Raw genomic sequence first — 18535 nt, 5'->3', positions numbered from 1 at the left:
CACACTCTCCTTTCTCTTTCATAAAGCCTAATTCCCAATGAAGATTCAGAAAACGGGGATGTCAGTTCCAGTTCCACTTTCTTTTTATTTAAATAACCGAAGCAACAGCCGTGGCACAGCAGAGGGAAGCTGGGATGGGGCGTGTGAGAGGTGGCAGCAGTGTGGCCTGATGGGGGGACTAGGTCACAGTGGACTCCCCACACGCCTCTCAGGTTCAGCAGTCATGGCCATAGGATTGGGAGCACTACGGAGGAGCCATCAGGTAGTGATGTCTCTCCAAGTCCCAGAGACCTTAGGGACGGGAGCTAAGTCAGCTCCCTCAAGTGGCAGGGCCAGGGCATCCCAGTCAGGGGTCACGGGGCCCGGAAGGCATTTTCAGCAGCCCCAGCGGCTGCATTGGCAGCTGCGGTTCGCACCGCAGGGTTGGAGAAGACACCAGCAGCAAATTCTTGCTGGGCCTTCTGAAAGCTGGCACCTGTGCGGCGGTATAAGGAGTGGATCTGCAAGTAGAGGACAAAGACATTCCAGCCCATTCCAGCCACTGGTTCCCCACCCCAGCCTAACAGCATCACTACCACTCAGCAGCCTGCTGCCCAGCACACACACTCACACACAGAAACACACACCCCAGAGGTCCATTAGCTGAGAACCACCCAGCAGCCTGACCTGTGCCAGTTGCTCCTGAATGTTCCACCCACGCCCCGGGGGACCCATGATCTCACCATCCCGGCCCCACCTTCAACACAGCCCTCACCCGTTTCAGCATGACAATTCCTAGCACAGCAATGCCAGTGAAGAGCAGGGCGACCAGCAGCATGAGCACGGATACTGCTGTGTTGCCCTTCGGCACCACCAGAGCGGAGATCCAGCCACTGTAAAGGGAAGGATGTGCCAGTGAAGAGGAGCTCCTCAGCTTCTCCACTGGTATGTCACCAGCATCCCCTGTTCCTACCCTTCCCATCAGCAGTGGCTCCCTGCCAATCTAGCAGCATTCCAAGCACCACAATCCCAAACTGTATCTACTCTCTTCACAGTTTAATTCCAGTTTCTGAACCATTAGCCCTGAGCTCTCCAAGCTCTTCCAGGCACTCATCTGGGGATTCTTCTTCCTCCTTTCAACCATGGTTCTATGCCTCCTCCAGGAGGCCACCTCAGATTGGCCAAATGCAGCATTCTTCCCTTCAATCTATATGTCTCAAGGGTGCTGTCTGCGCTCTATCCTGGAAGTATGTCTTGTATCTCATTAAACTAGTACCTCCCAAGGATTAAAACCACATTTCCTTTTTCTGAACAACTCCTATCCCAGCACCCAGTGCTGGCTTGATCTAGAGGGAAAGGTGAGGGTGGATAACAGCCTCACAAACCTGAATCCCCAACCTGGGATACCAATGGCCTGGAGGACAAAGAGCACATCCTGGACGAAGAAAATGAAGAAGAAAACGAAGAAATTGAATGAACTGTCACTCCTACAAAGAGGAGAAAAATGGGGAGGGTGGGAGAAGAATTAGAGCTGAAGGATGGGCAGACGTGGGGCCCATCCCAGGTCTCCATCACTCTCCCACCACTAACACACTTACCGGAAAGCCTTATACATGGGGCGGTACCAGCAGACAAAGGAGCAGGGCGTGAAAAGGAGGACCCAGAGGATAGACAGCCCAAAGCCTGCGCCATTGTTGGTTTCCACACAGAAGCTGGCCAGGCAGGCGAGGAAGTTCAGGAGAAGAGCCAGCGTGCTGCCTAAGGGGCAGAGGGACAGGATGAGGAGACCTTCTGGACTGCAATGGAGGCTCCTTCCCATCTATGCTCACCCTATAATATTCACCAAACATGGCAGAGTAAGGAAATGAAGGCAGCTGCTGCCTTCATGGAATCCTCAACAGGGGAGATGGAGAAAGCAAATCTCAATAACGTGTGATCCCCTTGCAAAGACATTTTTTTTTTTTGAGACGGAGTCTGGCTCTGTCGCGCAGGCTGGAGTGCAGTGGCGCAATCTCGGCTAACTGCAAGCTTCGCCTCTCCGGTTCACGCCATTCTCCTGCCTCAGCCTCCAGAGTAGCTGGGACTACAGGCGCCCACCACCACGCCCAGCTAATTTTTTTTTTCTTTTTTTGAGACGGAATCTCGCTGTCGCCCAGGCTGGAGTGCAGTGGCAGGATCTCGGCTCACTGCAAGCTCTGCCTCCCGGGTTCACGCCCATTCTCCTACCTCAGCCACCCAAGTAGCTGGGACTACAGGCGCCCGCCACCACGCCTGGCTAATTTTTTGTATTTGTAGTAGAGATGGTGCAGGATGGTCTTGATCTCCTGATCTCGTGATTCGCCCACCTTGGCCTCCCAAAGTGCTGGGATTATAGGCGTGTGCCACTGTGCCTGGCCAATTTTTTGTATTTTTAATAGAGATGGGTTTTCACCGTGTTAACCAGGATGGTCTCGATCTCCTGACCTCGTGATCCGCCTGCCTGGGCCTCCCAAAGTGCTGGGATTACAGGTGTGAGCCACCGTGCCCGGACTTTTTTTTTTTTTTTGAGATGGAGTTTTGCTCTTGTTGCCCAGGCTGGAGTGCAATGGCATGATCTCGGCTCACTGCAACCTCCACTTCCCGGGTTCAAGTGATTCTCCTGCCTCAGACTCCCAAGTAGCTAGGATTACAGGTGTGCGCCACCACCCCCAGGTAATTTTGTATTTTTAGTAGAGATGGGGTTTCTCCATGTTGATCAAGCTAGTCTCAAACTTCTGACCTCAGATTATCCACCCACCTCAGCTTCCCAAAGTGCTGGGATTACAGGCGTAAACCACTGCACCCAGCCCAAAGACATCTAATAATTCAAAATATATTCCTGCATATGGACAATAAAAAGTGGGGAGAGGGCAAGAACATTTGCTAGCAGGCTGGTGAGTTCTAAATAGAGGTGAAGTGTTTGGTTCTTGGTGAGCAGACCCCAGGGCAGTTAAGAGATCTACCTGTAACTTCCTCCAAAAGGCTTCTCACTACTCACACATCCAGAGGTAGTACATGGTGGATACAGTCTTCTGAAATTCTTGGGGGATCTCCATGGAGATGTCCTGGAAAAAGCAGGGCTGAACTGGACAAAAAGAAGGTAGAGGGGGCCAATTGTTCTGTCGAGCTGTAAGGCACAAAAAAACAGGTGGACCTCAGAAGTAAGACAGAGACCAACAAAGGAATCACTCCCCCCTTCTCTCCATCCCTGGATCCTCTTTTTTTTTTTTTTTTTTGAGACAGGGTCTCTGTTGTTCAGGCTGGAAGGTAGTGGTATCATCACGGTTCACTGTAGCCTCAGCCTCCTGGGCTCAAGCAACCCTCCCACCTCAGCTTCTTTTTTTTTTTTTTCTCCTGAGATAGAGTTTTGCTCTTGTTGCCCAGGTTGGAGTGCACTGGTGTGATCTTGGCTCACTGCAACCTCCACCTCCCGAGTTCAAGTAATTCTCCTGCCTCCGTCTCCCGAGTAGCTGGGATTACAGGCACATGCCACCACACCCAGCTAATTTTTGTATTTTTGGTAGAGACAGGGTTTCACCACGTTGGCTGGTCCTGAACTCCTGACCTCAGGTGATCCACCCGCCTCGGCCTCCCAAAGTGCTGGGATTACAGGCATGAGCCCTGGCACCTGGCCATCCACCTCAGCTTCTTGAGGAGCTAGGACTACAGACAGGTACCATCATGCCCTGCTAATTTTCTTCATTAATGTTTTGGAGGCAGGATCTCACTATGTTGTCCAGGTTGGTCTCTAACTCCTGAGCTCAAGCAACCTGCCTGCCTCGGCCTCCCAAAGTGTTGGAATTACAGGCGTGAGGCACCATACCCAGCCCTGGATCCTCTCTTTTATCTCCAATTTGGGGTCCAGGGAGACAAGGGAGAGTGGAAAAATTAATACTGTTCATTATTATTTAAAACATCTAAGCACTGTACCAAGCACTTCACATATATCTTGTTTAACCTTCACAACAACCCTGTCAAACAGATGCAAACGTGGTTTTCATTTTATAAATAGGGAAACTGAGGCATTCGAGATTAAGTAACTTCCCTAAAAGCTCATGGTTAGTAAGCAGTATCTCTAAAATTCAAACTCAGCAGTCTGACTCCAGAGCCCAGGTTTGTGTTTTGTTTTTGTTTTTTTTTTGAGACGGAGTCTCACTCTGTCACCAGGCTGGAGTGCAGTGGCGCTATCTCGGCTCACTGCAACCTCTGCCTCCTGGGTTCAAGCGATTCTCCTGCCTCAGCCTCCCGAGTAGCTGGGACTACAGGTGCGTGCCACCATGCCCAGCTAATTTTTTTTTTTTTTTGTATTTTTAGTAGATACAGGGTTTCACCATGTTGGCTAGGATGGTCTGGATCTCTTGACCTCATGATCCGCCCGCCTCAGCCTCCCAAAGTGCTGGGATTATAGGTGTGAGCCACCGCACCCAGCCAAGCCCAGGCCCTTAAGACCTGTTTTTGCTCCTCCCAAACTCTCAGATGCTCTTCCCCACTCTACTACTTACTAGCTGTGCCCCCCAGGGCAGCATGCTGCAGCTCTCGCTCCCTTCGGTCCAACTCCTCTGCCTTCCGGTTGAGCTCCTCCTGTTTCTTTAGCAGCTCAGCTGTGGCTGCTGCAGCTGAGGCCTGCCCAGTGTGAGCAGACGGAGATGTGAGCCCTGGGCCCCAGGACTGGCCCTTCTCCCCAGCCCTCACCTGCACATCTCCTGTACCTGAGTGCTGTATGAGCCATAGTTCTTAGGTTCTGTGGGGCTGAGCTTTCTCGAGGGCTGCAAGGAGGCAGCTGAGGGTGGAGGCAATGGGGCAGGGGCTGGAGGCTCATAGGCTGGTGGTGGCTGTTGAGGAAAAGACCTTAGTGATCATCTAGTCCCTCATAACACAGGAATCTAGAGTCTGCTTGAATACCTTTAGACCCAGAACTCATGATGTAAGGAAGCAGCCTTTCCCCCATTTGTTAGGAAGCTAGTTCTTCTGTTGAATTTCTGTCAGAGAACTCTATGATGACCTGTAGCAGCCTTATCTTCCCTCATATCCAATTACTTAGTGAGGACTCAAATCACTCATTTACCATATCCCCCCACTTAACTGTGTTTTTTTTTTTCTTTTCTTTTCTTCTGGGGTTGGAGTGTGGGGTTGTCTCTCTGCCACCCAGGCTGGAGTGCAGTGGTGCAATCATCAATCATCGAAGCCTCAAACTCCTGGGCCCAAGCAGTCTTTCCATCCCAGCCTCCCAAGTAGCAAGGACTACAGGCATGTGCCACTACACCTAGCCAATTTTTAAAACATTTCAAGAGATGAGGGTCTTGCTGTTGCCCAGGATGGTCTTCATCAAATTCCTGGGCTCAAGCAATCCTCCCACCTCAGCCTCCCAAATGGGATTACAGGTGTGCACACCATGCTTGGCTCCCCCCGCTTTTTTTTTTAAGTTTTAAGTACCATGAAAACCCCTTAAATTCTTACAACTCACCATTTTCTAATCCAGTGGGACAAACAGGTGTAGTCCTCCTCATTCCTTGCTTTCAAACTGCACACCTAACCTAAACTCCAACCAGCCCCAACCTTTATTTTCTTCAAGAAAGCCTCCCCATACAGAACATTGGTTAAGGCCTTGCCAGCCTCCAGATCTTTCCAGGACTGACTTTCAGAGCTCAAACCATTTGGGTTGGTGGCCCTGGTGGCCCTAGAAGGATGAGGCATCCCATGGCTGACTAGCCTCTCTCAGGGAACTAAGATCACAGTGCCTCTTCCTTCCTGTGCATGCAGAAAAGTCCCCTGTACCCAAGCTGACTTGTCTTACTGGCAAACCCTTCCCTTCCTTGAACTCCTATGCTCTCCAGTAGCTCACCTCCCGGGTCTCAAAAGGGTTGTAGACGTCAAGCGTGGCATACTGCCGGCTGGGTCGGTGCTGGATCACAGCTGGGTCCTGAGGGCAGAGACCCGGGACTCAGCTGGCACCCAGTGCCACCTAGGGGAATTCCCAGGGACCATTCCCAAACTGCCTGTGGCTCCAAGTACTGCACCTTCGGGGCCACGCCGTTGTCCCAGGACTGGGACAACATTTACCTCAAATCCATCATCCAACACTGCCAGCACCAGCCCATTAAGGGGCAGGGCCCGCCCCCCAGAGTGCTCACTGGTCTGGAGTCACTGTCACCCCACGTGGCGGCTCTTCCCAGGATCAAATGTCACAAATGGGGATACAAGTTAGCCTGACCCTACAGAACCGGGAAGAATCAACCTGACCGCCCAAAAGAGGCCGACCGGCGCAAGTCACCTGAAAGGGGTTGTCAAGCTCGCTGGGCTCGGCGAACGGGTTTCCGCCGTCTCTGCTCTGAGCCATGTTTGCAACTGCGGCCTCCGCGGCCCTCTGCCCTCCACGCCCCTGCCGCAGCAGTGGCGGTAGCGGTAGCCCTCAAAGTCCACTTCACTCGCCTCAGTTCGTCCCGCTTCTCTGTGCACGGATTGGTTCCACCGACCGGAAGGGCCACAAGGATTCCCGCAGCAGCCGTGGGTTGCGCTTGCGTCTTGGCCAAAAGCTAAGACGAAAGTGCCCCCACGTGATACCTCTTAACCCAGTGCCTACAACCAACTACCGCCCCTCTTCCATGTGACTTCCTTCCACTAACGAACTACACTTCCCAGCAGGCCTCGCGTAGGAATCCGGCCTTCCTAGTCTCCCGAGATGGACGACGGGAGCCTTCTGACCGGCCATGGCAACCCCCTAGGAGCCAGGTTGAGCACGTTTTCAACCTGGGTTTCTGGCTCTATACTGGGCCGCGGCCTAATGACTCTAGAGTCAGATCTTTCCCAACTTTCATAATTCCACATCTGAGAAGTGCCACCTTATAACACTTCTCTATTTTAATCTGAAAGAAATGCTGCCCCACCCATCACTACCCTCCCCTATGATAAGGTGGACAGGGGAAATAAACTGGTAGCCTGGCTCTGCTTCCTTTTGGAGGGTAAGGACTCCCTTCATACCCAAACTCAGAAAGTTTGCCAATCATTTCATCCCTCCACCCCAGCATTCCCAAACCTCCAACTCCAGGGATGGGGGTCAAATGAAGCACGTTATTTTATTTCACAAAGACTGTACAAAATTCCTTATAAAACATGGGGTAGATGCCACCTGGTTACCTCACTCGGCCCCCATCCAACTCCGTGTGAGGGGGCAGGTGAGGGTGGAAACTGTGTGGATGGAATAGCATTATGTACAAGGCAGGGGTTAAAGTGATAGGTACAAGTTCTTTCATATTTACACTATTTCACATATTCACAGGTATATACAGAGCCAGGAGGAAGGAGTGAACTCTGGCTCATTCTCTTGTATAAAAAAGCACCAGTGTCCTGGACTGGACACCCACTGCTATAAAAGATGCAGGGGGGCCCAGGGCCTGATCGTCACCGACTGATATCCCGACTGGAGTCCCACAACTTGTTGGGCGGCTCAGCCCGAAGGCGGGCGAAGAAAGGATGCTGAAGGGCTTCACCCAAGGTCAGCCGCTTAGCTGGTTCATACTCTAGCATGCTTTCAATCAGATCGAAGAGCTGGTGGTGTTCCTCTGCCTCTGAGGTCAGATACCGCTGGTGGAGGAGGGCAGGAAAAAGGTGAGGCAGGATGCCTTACAAACCCTGCCTTCTTCAAGACCCTACCTTTCATTCTTGGAGAACCAAGGCTCTGCTTGCAACCAATTTGAAGGCTACCTAACCACGACCACACCAGGACCAACGTTTCTGATATTATAGCTCAACCTACCTTCCCACTAGTACAATTACTCCATAATCTTTGAAAGTTCTTTCTACTTGTATATCCTTGTCAACTTCATGAATCTTCTTTAGTTCCTCATTAAAATGTAAGCTCTTCAAAGGTAGTTTATTCTTTTCTGTCTGACCTAAAGAATCCAGGACATTGCTTTGATCTCTGGTTGTCTCAAGGTTAGGCTGCCTAACCTCCTTCCCTCCACAAAACCACTCCCTCTTTATGTTTCCTCTGTTGACCAAAGATGTCTTCTTTCAGCTTTCCTCCCCTCCTTTCCTAACCCTCTGCTTGTGAAGAGCATTCCAGGGGCAAACCACCCTAAGAAGGAAGTGACTTCTAGACGGTGGGCACTATTTATCCCGAGCCCGGCTCACCCGCAGCGGTTTGCAGTTCTCACGAACATAGCGCCCAGCTGATGTGTTCTCATCCCAATCCAGGCGACCCCGGTAAAAATATTTCTGCTTTCTAGAGGGGAAGGGGAGGTTGAAGAATCAGAAGGTCACCCTTGTTACAATTCCCTTATTTCCCTATCTGAAAGTAACTGGGGGGAGAGGAGGCATCAAAGAAAAAAGAAAATGACGTGAAATAGACCAATTCTGTGGAAAGAAAAGGAAAAGGGTTAACGAGTGCCCCCTCCAAGTTCACCTTGTCTTTCGGATCATCCGGGAAGGGATAGGACCCAAGATCCTTTCCATCATGGCTAGATGCTCTCTGTTGTCATGGGTCTGGGAAACAAAAACAGAACTGAGCATGGGACTGAAAAGAGCATGCTGAGGATCAGCTGCCAGGAAGGTAGGCAATGTGGAGAACTGAGTAGGTAGGTCCTCAGCAGAAAACAAAGGAACCAGGTAGAAGAATGCCAGGCAGTCAAGTAAGACATCCCATCACTTACCTGGAAGAGGGTGAATCCCACATAGTATTCAAAGATGATGCAGCCTATACTCCACACATCACAAGGCTGCGACCAGCCCAACTCTGGGTGAGAATGGGAGGGAAAAGGTGTTACGAGGCTTAGGTGGCCCCACCCTCACCACATCATCTCACACACTTGGACAGCCTTGCCCTCCCTTACCAAGGATGACTTCTGGTGCTCGGTAATGGCGAGTGGAGACAATGGTGCTATGGTGCTCATGGTCAAAGGTGGCACTGCCAAAGTCTACCACCCGCACAGCTGTGCTCTTCACACTTCGCTCATCTCGCTTCTAGGAGCAGAGGAGAAAGAGGATGAACCTCTGCACCCAGACTGAGATTTCACCAGTATTCTCTACGTTGCTTCTGAGCCTTAAAAAAGGTACTGTGATCTCCTGCCTGGCCTTACAAGCCCTGGGAAATTTCCTGTTTTACAGCTTCCACCACATCCAGCATAATACTTTTAGAAGTAGGGGAGCAAAAGGATTAAGAAATGATTATAGAATAGCGTGCATATCTGTAAGCATCTGAAGACTACACCCAAGTGCCGGATATATAGTTATTCTGAAAACATGTAACATGTAGCAAATGGGTTTTTCTGAAAAAATGTAACATGTAGCAAAGGAGTTTCTCTGAAAATATATAACATGTAGCAAAGGGGTCAAAGGAGGGAGAGCTTCTTTAGGTCTGAGATCTCCATTATCTCCAGTTAGTCAAGGGAGCCGAGCTTTCCTACCTCACAGAATATACGTCTCAAAAAAGAAGTCCGGGCCAGGTGCTGTGGCTCACACCTGTAATCCCAGCATTCTGGGAGCCCGAGACAGGCAGATCACCTGAGGTTAGGGGTTCGAGACCAGCCTGGCCAACATGGCAAAACCCCATCTCTACTAAAAACACAAAAACTAGCCAGGCGTGGTGGCGGGTGCCTGTAATCCCAGCTACTCCAGAGGCTGAGGCAGGAGAATCACTTAAACCTGGGAGGTAGAGGTTGCAGTGAGCCGAGATTATGCCACTGCACATCAGTCTGGGCAACAGAGTGAGACTCTGTCTCAAATAAATAAATAAATAAGTCAGTCAGTCAGTCTAAACCAAGAACCTTAAAAACTTTCACTCTACTGGAAAGTTATCTGAAGTCCCCTGTACAAGTTATCTCCCAATTTAAGTCTTCTTAAGAGATCTCTCCCTTTCAACCTATTTAGTTTTACCCAGTTGGAGCCAGACAGGGAGAAAATGTGGGAGGACGAAATAAAAGGGAGACAACAAAGGGCTCGGCAGAAGGCAAAGTGGCCCAGCTGCCTGCCCCCAGTAACCAAGGGCAGACCCTATCCATCTTACCTTCTCTAGGTTGTAGGTGAGCTCATAGTCTGAATTCACAAACAGAATATTTTCAGGCTTGAGGTCTGTATGTGTCAGCTTGTTATCATGGAGGACTGTAGGGGAGAAGGCCAGGTCAGGCTTGGTGCAGGTGGCCAGAGCTAACTGGTATCAGCTGACCCCAGGCCTGGTTACCTAGGGCAAAGCCAGTGAGGAGACAGGTCCAGAATCACTAGGGCTGCTTTCTGCTCTACGTCTAAATGGAATGCCTGGTCTAAGAAGCTCTGCTCTTTCTAATATAAGATACATATGTAGCTCAACTGATGTAAAAAAAAGTTTGCTTTGAGTTGTAATGTGTACACACTCTGACATGTGTCTAGCTGGCATTATGTTAACTCAATTCTGTGAAACTGTATTATTTTGATGACTCGAGAGGAATGACATATTTCTTTGAATTCCCCACCTTGCCCCTTAGCTGAACTACATACTCTGTGTTCCCATCCCCTTTTCTGTGAATGAACATCTCATCCCAGACAAATGTAAGCCTTTAGCCTAAGGAGTGTATTTTTGTCTCTTTATGTTTGCTGTCTGACTGATGCTTTCCCAAGAAGGGGAGAAAGGAAAAGGGGAGGGTAATTAAGTGCTTTGATTCCAAAGGCTTTCTCTTCTAGCTGCTGCTAGGCTAGGTGTAGAGTAAGAGCAATCAGTGACGATAAAGACATCAGTCAAGGAGTTAAGTCAGATGACGTTTCAAGATGACAGTAAATCAAAGAACTGCAGATAACAAAGAGCTGACTGTTGAAGGGCTTCACCAGTGCACAACCGACAGAGAGATCCAATGAAGGGAGGGACTGCCCCAGAGTCCACTTCGGCCCACCCCACTCACACTTGACAGCCTGGCACAGCTGGAAGGCCATGTGGCGCACTTGGTGGATGGGGTAGGGCAGGTAGTTGTTGTCTTTGAGGAAATCGAAGGTGCTAAGGCCCAGAAGCTCAAAGGAGATACACATGTGGCCATGGTAGTCAAACCAGTCAAACATCTGGACACAGAGGCTGAGAAGAGAGATGGGGGAAGGGGGGTTGTCTGATGAGCTCCCATCTGCCCATCAGCCATCCAACAAGGAGGTACTTCTTAGCTGTTGATTCCACATACTTGTGTAAAACCATGCCAGTTAGTACTAACACCAAAATTCAGTTCAGCTGGGGAATAGCCTCTACCAGACCCAAGAAGAATGGTACTACCTGCCAGGTTTTTTTTTTTTTTTTGAGATGGAGTCTCACTCTGTCACCCAGGCTGGAGTGCAGTGGCGCGATCTCGGCTCACTGCAACCTCTGCCTCCTGGGTTCAAGCGATTCTCCTGCCTCAGCCTTCCAAGTAGCTGGGACTACAGTTGTCTGCCACCATGCCCGGCTAATTTTTTTATTTTTAGTACAGACGGGGTTTCACCATATTGGCCAGGCTGGTCTCGAACTCCTGACATCGTGATCTGCCCGCCCGGCCTCCAAAGTGCTGGGATTACAGGCGTGAGCCACCATGCCCAGCCCAAGTTTCAAAATATCTTCCTGCATCATTTTAAATAGTTCAAAAAGCTATTTACTGAAGAGCTGTTGAGTGCCAAGCTCCAAACAGTATAGATCCTGGATCATCAAACTGTCCATCCTAAACCCCAACCCCAGCCCAACTCCTGATATTCATTCACCACCAGCTACTACTGGCCTCATATCTTGGCTTAATGTCCTTATTCTATTTTTGGACTGTGAATGTATGTGAACAAAATATTACTGCATAAATGTCTGTGGCCTTATCAGCATAGTTCTACTTATAAAAGCTTGATTCGTTGTTCGATAAGGTTGATGCTCAGTCCTAGGGCTATGTCCAGGGTATATGTCTACAGAAGCCATTCTAGGCTGGGGTCAAACTACAGAGCAATCTAACTTCCCTGAAAACAAGGGGAGTGGATTAAGGAATGTCATAGGCACCCCCCTTTCCTACCCTGATGTTCTACTACTCTAAGATGATGAACAAAAGATGAATGGATGAGAAGGTCTAGGACTCCCGTCTGCCTAATCCAGGTCTAGAAGTCTCTCCTGCGTAGGGGTTGGGGCTCTCAGCCTCCCTACATACTTCCTTGCTTGCTTACTTCTTGTTGTCAGGGTCTTTCTCGTTGATTTTCTCCAGCACGTTGATCTCAAGTCGAGCTGCTTCCTTGTACTTCTCCACATTCTTAATGATCTTCAGGGCAACTCGAGCCCCACCCCTGTAAGTTGGCAGGAGAGGCTTTTGCTGGGTTCTCAAGAATGTCTCAAAATGAACAGGGCTGTAGGGGGACTAAGAAATTCTACCTTAAGTTAATTAGCAAAAAAGCCCCATATAACCCCCACCATCTCTTTATCCCCACGTAGTAGGGAGGGACTGACAGTTACCTGCGATGGTCAACACATTGTACAACTCGGCCGAAGGTCCCCTCTCCTAAGGTGCTAACGATTTCATCTGAAATGAAAGAGAGCAGGGTCGGGGAGAGGGAGGGAGAGAAGGTGGGGAATGAGCTGAGTTGGAAGAAAAAAGGGGACAGCAACCTGGGGTGGAGATGAAGGAAGGGGAACAGATACAGATGGTCACAGGGGAAGAAAACCCCTGCTTGATTCCCACCACCTTTAACCCAGGGGCCGTGAGAGCTGGGAGTGGACAACAGAGGTCAATTCTCAACAGCAACTCAAACCACCCAGATAAACAACACCACTGAGAAAAGGCAAGAGGCTGTGACTCAGGTTGGCTTGGGACGTTAGGATGGCTATGGGACCATTACAGGCTATAGGATTGTTACGATTTGGCTTGTACATCGCTCTTGTAGCCAGTCCCCGACGTGGTAGATGAGGTGGCCCTCAGCGTCGTCCTCTACACTCTTGGCTCTCCGGCTGCTGTGCTGCTGTCGGGGGGCAGGGGGGGTCGGAGCAAGCCAGGTGTCGGAGCGGGGGCCGGAGGGAGGCGGGGTGGGTGGTAGAGGGGTCACCGGTCACAGGCGCCCAGCCAGGGGGGACAGACGATGATGGGGGACAGTGGAAGGGAACACGTCAGATGCAGTAAGGTGGATCGGTGTGAGAAGAGAGAGTGGCGCATAATCCCAAGTCCCCAAACCCAAAACAGGAACAGGGAGAGGCACGGGCAGAGCAGAGAAGTGGTGTTGTTGCCAATGTCACCCACAACCCCATGCTCTACACAATGCCCTTCCGGGCAGACACAGATCTCCCCTTGCCCCCACCCAAGCCCGCCTGCCAAGGGGGCTACAGAGCCCAGGGCTTGGGGGAAAAAGGCAGTTCACAAGCAAGGTCCCCATTAAAGAGTGGAGGCCGCTGGGGCGTAGAAGCTGCTCCCAACACAATAAGCCCAACATGCCAGGGAGAGCACTGGGGGTCACAAATGCTCCGTGCCCATCCATCTCCAAAGCAGATTCCAGGGCCCTTCAAGAGTCGGAGAGCTTCCAAGAAAGTAGGCAAACTCAGTGCCCACCTCAGTGTTCATGCCCCAATGTGCAGCTGAGAACAAGGATACTTCTCACTTACCAGAGTCCTAGAGGGCCTGCAGAAGAGTGGGGAGAGGAAGGGCCTGGGCTGGCACTCACCGAAGATGAACGGCTAAATGTCCGGCTGCGCCTCCTCCGCCTTCTGTGCTTCCTCCGGCTGCTGCGCTGGCTGCGGTAACTGCTGTTCTCCCGCTGATATTCATAGGAATGCCGATAGTCTGTGTCATAGTAGGCATCTCCCCGATCCCGGCTATAATCGTTGCGTCTGTAGCTGCCACAGTATCGCCGGTCATACACCCTCCGGTCGGATGAACGATCATCATAACTGCTATTGGATAACAAACACCAATTAGGTGTATCTGTTCAGACCACATTCCCTACCATACCCTGTGACAAGGTCCTGCCTTAGTGAGGACAAAGAGTAATGCTAGAAAACTGTTCTCAGACACTTGTTGAGTCACTGAGAGGACCAAGGGACCAGAGAAGTGAGGTAACAAGCACATCTGCCATGTCACCAAAACCTCTGAAAAGGCATCTGCAGAACCACTCCCTATTGGGGCCTTTTTCCCGCTGCAGTGATACAAAGAAACAAAGAGCCATTTTTTTCTCAAGCTTTCCTGAATGAAATCCCCCCTTGCTCTAAACCATCCTTAACCCACTCTTTCCACTGAACATGCCACTAAAATATTAAAACTGGGCCAGGTGCAGTGGCTCACGCCTGTAATCCCAGCACTTTGGGAGGCCAAGGCAGGTGGAGCACTTGAGGTCAGGAGTTTGAGGCCAACATGGTGAAATCCTGTCTCTATTTAAAAAAAAAAAAAAAAAAAAAAATTAGCCAGGCATGATGGTGCATGCCTGTAGTCCCAGGTACTTGGGAGGCTGAGGCACAAGAATCACTTGAACCTGGGGCCGCAGAGGTTGCAGTGAGCTGAGATCTTGCCACTGCACTCCAGCCTGGGCAACAGAGTGAAACTCTGTCTCAAAAATAAATAAATTATATTTTAAAATTAAAAAAAATTTAAAACACAAAGATCTAACTATCTGTTAGCTTATTACTTACTTGTAGCTCCCAGTCCTTTGCACATGCTTTCCCTCTGCCCAAAGACACTTCCCCCACCTGACTCTACTTGTCCTCCAGACATATACAGATGTCGCTTTCTCTGCAATGTTTTCTCTGAATTAAACATCCTGCCCCACTCGAACCAAATGCACTGGGTACGTCCTCAGTTCCTCACTATGTGTTCTAACACTTAACACTGCAGCCCAAATGGCTTCTTTGGTTATCTATCCCGACATTACCTTCAGCCAGCTACTTAATGCAATGGTTTCAGCATATAACCAATAAGTATTTGTTGAACAAATGAATGAGCGAGTGACGCTGTGTTTGAGTATCCCCTCCTGAGGCCTCACCTTCGAGAACGGACATGGTAGCTGTCCTCTCGCCGACGCCGTCGTGTCCGGTCACTACTACTTGACCAGGAGCGACTTCTTCGTCGCTTATGCTTTCGGCTCCGATAGTGTTCACGGTAACTCCCCCGGCTGCCTCGCTCTGAGGAATGGTACCTTCGAGGATGAGGCATCTGGAAGGCAAGGGAAAGCGGAAATAGGAAAGTTTCGAGTTTTCAGAAATCTCCTCCAAGGACTGGCTGCTCCAAAGATGCTAAGCTGCTTTCCCCTCTTTTATTTCTGCCTCTTTTTACCAGGCACAACTTCCTCAGTCTTCCTCTGTACTTACAATTCCTCCTTATTGGAGTACAGCCACCTACTAACTCCGGCTGAAACTCTAGAAAGCCCCCAAATCCATCCCTCGTTACCCCCCACTCAGTTCAAGTGTTCTTATTTTATTCTTGAGACGGAGTCTTGCTGTGTGGCCACGCTGGAGTGCAGTGGCACAATCTTGGCTCACTGCAACCTCCGCCTCCCAGGTTCAAGCAATTCTCCTGCCTCAGCCTCCTATGTAGCTGGGATTACAGGCACGTGCCACCACTCCTGGCTAATTTTATATTTTTAGTAGAGACGGGGTTTCACCATGTTGGCCAGGATGGTCTCAAACTCCTGACCTCGTGATCCTCCTGCCTCGGCCTCCCAAAGTGCTGGGATTACAGGCGTGAGCCACTGCACCCGGCCAGTTCAAGTGTTCTATCCTTATTTTCTTCAAACACAGCTCCATGAAGACCTTCAGGTCTAGGACACAGTTCATTACAGAGGAAAGTGTATGACGACCGATGGAGACTGCCACGGTGTATCCCCGTTCAGGATCTAAGATATAGATCTGTGTGATGCTGAGTTCCTCACAAGTCAATAGAGTAAAGCTTTGGTTTACAGTTATGATAAATGTTGTACACTCATTAAGAGTACATCTTATCTCCCCAAGTAGACTATCAGTGTCCTGAGGGTAGGAATCCAGTCTCCCAGGTTTCTACATATACCAGGTAAACGCCAAATACTATCAGTTCCAGGGATCTGGGTCTGGCCCCTTGAATTAACTTAATCATCTCTCACATCTTTGGCCAACTCTCCCTTGAGAGGTTTTAATGTAGTAGGCCACAAAATACAGTCAGCATCCCATCTGGCCCCTCCATTCTTGTGCTTAAGACGTAGATAACAACTGTTTCTTGTTTTTTTTTTTTTTTTTTTTTTGAAACGGAGTTTTGCTCTTGTTGCCCAGGCTGGAGTGCAATGGCGCAATCTCGGCTCACCGCAACCTCCACCTGCCGGGTTCAAGCGATTCTCCTGCCTCAGCCTCCCGAGTAGCTGGGATTACAGGCATGCGCCGCCACGCCCAGCTAATTTTGTATTTTTAGTAGAGACAGGGTTTCTCCATGTTGGTCAGGCTGGTCTCGAACTCCCAATCTCAGGTGATTCGCCCGCCTTGGCCTCCCAAAGTGCTGGGATTACAGATGTGAGCCACCGCGCCTGGCCAGTAAGTGGTTTTAATTAATATCAGCCCTACTTAGCTGACAGCTGGCCACCTTCCAGTTAATGGAATTGGAATGGGATGGTTCACAAATCCTTTTTTTCCTTCAAGGAAAAAAGAGAAAAATCACTGTCACAATCCAGGAAGATGAGAATAGGAAGGCAGAATAAAATGAAACAGGCCCAGGGACAGAAGTCTTGGTGGGGGTGTATGAGAATCAGGTATGCAAAAGGTTTAATGATTCCAATGTCTGACCACCATTCTGTATCACTTCTTCCCAACCTCCCCAAATTGAGGAGGGTGATATTTGATGCATTCTTGATGTAACTGGGGCCGGTAGCATACCAAGCTGCAAGCACAAGATTTTCCCAGCATAGTCATCCTAATCAGCATAGCCACATAAATGCCATCTCACCACATACTACCATCAAACGGACTCACAGCACTGCCCCCTCAAAGCATCACTAGCCTACCTTTCTCAAGCTTGAAATCTTTTGCTTTTTCCTTACTCAGAAAATCCAGAACTCCTACAGGCACATTCTTCCTGCATGCTCCAAGTGACACGGTGATGTATTCCTCCCCTTCAGCTTTGATTGGACCCCTGAGTCCAACTTTGATATTCCACTTCTTCACATCTCTGGAACCACTCCCATCCTTACTCTATCACCCCTTCTAGTCTGGTTCCGCCCAAGTTTCCTACAGGTCTTCTCGGTACATCTAACGCAGGCCGACCTCCTTCCCCCTCATCTCCCTACTCCGCCGCTTCGTAGATCTCAACTCTCCTCCTCTCCAAATCTCGCCCCCGTCCCTTGCCCCCAATCCAAGCCTAACCCCGCCCGCCCCGCGGTCGCCATCTTTTCGCGCGGCCCCGCAGCCAGCCAACCCGCGCGCTCACCGTTCTGGCGGCGAGGCCCGTGCGCTTGTCCCACAGGAAGTCCGTGATGGCGGCGGCACTGCGGCCGGAGTCCCGGCACCCCCGCGGCGACGAAGTGCTGCTCCACCCCCCCACCCCGGGACCCTGGGACCTCCCGCCCCGTTCCCGGGCTCCGCTTCAGTCCCGCCCGCCCCGGCTCCGTCCCCGCCCCTAAGATCTGCTTGGCGCCGCTCGCACCGCCCCCGCCCGGGGCCCGATCCCAGCTCGGTCTCCGGCTCTGGCCTCTCCGCTCCGCCGCCGCCGCCGTGAGCGAGCACGTACGCACGGACTCACGTCCTGCGTCGCTTCCCAGCTACCCCCTGGGCTCCGCCCCCAGGACCGCGCGCGCCACCACGTGCTCACGTAGCTGGCAGGCATCCGCCTGTCAGAGCCTCGGAGGTACTGGGGGCGGAAGTTCACAGGAGCGAGGAGGGTCCACAGGGACAAGCTGGAAGCCTTCCAGGCCCGCTATGCCCCGCCTCCTGTCCTTTCCCACTTCCTCTTCAATCTTTTACCCTTTGCATGGAGACGTGTGGCTTAGTTAGGTTTGGAGTTTAAAAGAAAGGATTGTCATTGTCAATACAGTGTCGCTGCTCTGCAAGCCTGACTGTAGTGAGGCTTGATGGTGAAGTCTCATTCTTCTGCATAGCCTGAAAATAACCATTTCTTAAAACACTTCACCTACCTATCCCCAGGACAAAAGTCTGCCACTTTTTGTCATCAACAAAAGTTATGCACGACTCGGGGTGGGGACACAGCCATGGAGAAAAGGTTTGAGCAATGGAGGGTTGGAGAATCGGGTGCCGAAAAGGGGGACTCACTTGAGAACTGTATCCTAAGGTGCCTTACCTAATGTGTGAGAAATATAAATTTACTAGGGCCGGGCGCGGTGGCTCTCGCCTGTAATCCCAACACTTTGGGAAGCCGAGCCGGGCGGGTCACGAGGTCAGGAGTTCGAGATTAGCCTGATCAACATGGTGAAATCCCGTCTCTACTAAAAATACAAAAATTAGCCGGGCATGGTGGCATGCGCCTGTAATCCCAGCTACTCAGGAGGCTGAGGCAGGAGAATCGCTTGAACCCGGGAGGCGGAGGTTGCAGAGAGCCAAGATTGGGCCATTGCACTCCAGCCTGGGTGACAGAGCGAGACTCTGTCTCAAAAAAAAAAAATACAGGCGCGCATCACCACGCCCAGCTATTTTTTTTTC

At 50.7% G+C, this 18535-nt stretch overlaps 2 protein-coding genes and 1 long non-coding RNA gene across 10 annotated transcripts; 1 reads left to right on the top strand and 2 right to left on the bottom strand.

The window, feature by feature from the left end:
* Positions 1-61: 61 nt before the first annotated feature.
* SCAMP3 (secretory carrier membrane protein 3) lies at positions 62-7029 on the bottom strand. 4 transcript variants are annotated; one of them, XM_054459146.2, is made up of 10 exons: positions 6269-6287; positions 5840-5917; positions 5081-5260; positions 4707-4829; positions 4500-4620; positions 2996-3124; positions 1578-1737; positions 1365-1466; positions 755-872; positions 62-500 (listed from the first exon to the last, which is right to left on the bottom strand). In XM_054459146.2, exons 3-10 carry the CDS (start codon positions 5168-5170, stop codon positions 354-356), a joined length of 990 nt encoding a protein of 329 aa, XP_054315121.1. In that variant the 5' UTR covers positions 5171-5260; positions 5840-5917; positions 6269-6287; the 3' UTR covers positions 62-353. The 4 variants fall into 4 exon arrangements, with proteins under 4 accessions (XP_054315121.1, XP_054315111.1, XP_054315129.1 ...); XM_054459136.1 differs by lacking the exon at positions 5081-5260 and having other exon boundaries at positions 6269-7029; XM_054459154.1 differs by lacking the exons at positions 5081-5260; positions 5840-5917 and having other exon boundaries at positions 6269-7029.
* LOC134738858 (uncharacterized) lies at positions 764-1271 on the top strand. The gene is made up of 2 exons (XR_010125026.1): positions 764-924; positions 1035-1271. It is a non-coding gene; the product is annotated as an uncharacterized LOC134738858 (long non-coding RNA).
* A 22-nt stretch (positions 7030-7051) lies between the features above and the next one.
* On the bottom strand, positions 7052-17614 carry CLK2 (CDC like kinase 2). 5 transcript variants are annotated; one of them, XR_008495185.2, is made up of 14 exons: positions 17310-17583; positions 14908-15077; positions 13597-13825; positions 12816-12903; positions 12401-12467; positions 12118-12234; positions 10863-11029; positions 9998-10092; positions 8826-8955; positions 8646-8728; positions 8399-8478; positions 8128-8218; positions 7751-7886; positions 7450-7578 (listed from the first exon to the last, which is right to left on the bottom strand). XR_008495185.2 is itself a non-coding variant. In XM_054459093.2 (13 exons), the coding sequence occupies exons 2-13, from the start codon at positions 15075-15077 to the stop codon at positions 7396-7398; spliced, it is 1500 nt and encodes a 499-aa protein (XP_054315068.1). In that variant the 5' UTR covers positions 17310-17614; the 3' UTR covers positions 7052-7395. The 5 variants fall into 5 exon arrangements, 4 of the variants coding, with proteins under 4 accessions (XP_054315068.1, XP_054315088.1, XP_054315097.1 ...); XM_054459093.2 differs by lacking the exon at positions 7751-7886 and having other exon boundaries at positions 7052-7578; positions 17310-17614; XM_054459113.2 differs by lacking the exon at positions 7751-7886 and having other exon boundaries at positions 7052-7578; positions 12816-12900; positions 17310-17614.
* Between the last annotated feature and the right edge of the window lie 921 nt (positions 17615-18535).

Source organism: Pongo pygmaeus, chromosome 1 (genome assembly GCF_028885625.2).
Source record: "Pongo pygmaeus isolate AG05252 chromosome 1, NHGRI_mPonPyg2-v2.0_pri, whole genome shotgun sequence".
Taxonomy (NCBI): Eukaryota; Metazoa; Chordata; class Mammalia; order Primates; family Hominidae; genus Pongo; species Pongo pygmaeus.
The sequence above is the reverse complement of the archived record's forward strand: the minus strand, read 5'-3'. Positions and strand labels throughout refer to the sequence as shown.

What these genes read in the sequence shown, in the direction of transcription:
- CLK2 (XM_054459093.2), bottom strand. Translation starts at nt 15,077, where the DNA reads ATGCCTCATCCTCGAAGGTACCATTCCTCAGAGCGAGGCAGCCGGGGG. An exon ending in TCACCTACAACCTAGAGAAG is followed by an intron (nt 8,956 to 9,997) that starts GTAAGATGGATA and finishes CTCTGCTCCTAG; the next exon opens with AAGCGAGATGAGCGAAGTGT. An exon ending in AGAACTGCAAACCGCTGCGG is followed by an intron (nt 7,579 to 8,127) that starts GTGAGCCGGGCT and finishes CTCCTCCACCAG; the next exon opens with CGGTATCTGACCTCAGAGGC.
- SCAMP3 (XM_054459136.1), bottom strand. Translation starts at nt 6,334, where the DNA reads ATGGCTCAGAGCAGAGACGGCGGAAACCCGTTCGCCGAGCCCAGCGAG. An exon ending in AGCTTGACAACCCCTTTCAG is followed by an intron (nt 5,918 to 6,268) that starts GTGACTTGCGCC and finishes CTCTGCCCTCAG; the next exon opens with GACCCAGCTGTGATCCAGCA. An exon ending in TGCCCTGGGGGGCACAGCTA is followed by an intron (nt 3,125 to 4,499) that starts GTAAGTAGTAGA and finishes TGTGCCTTACAG; the next exon opens with CTCGACAGAACAATTGGCCC.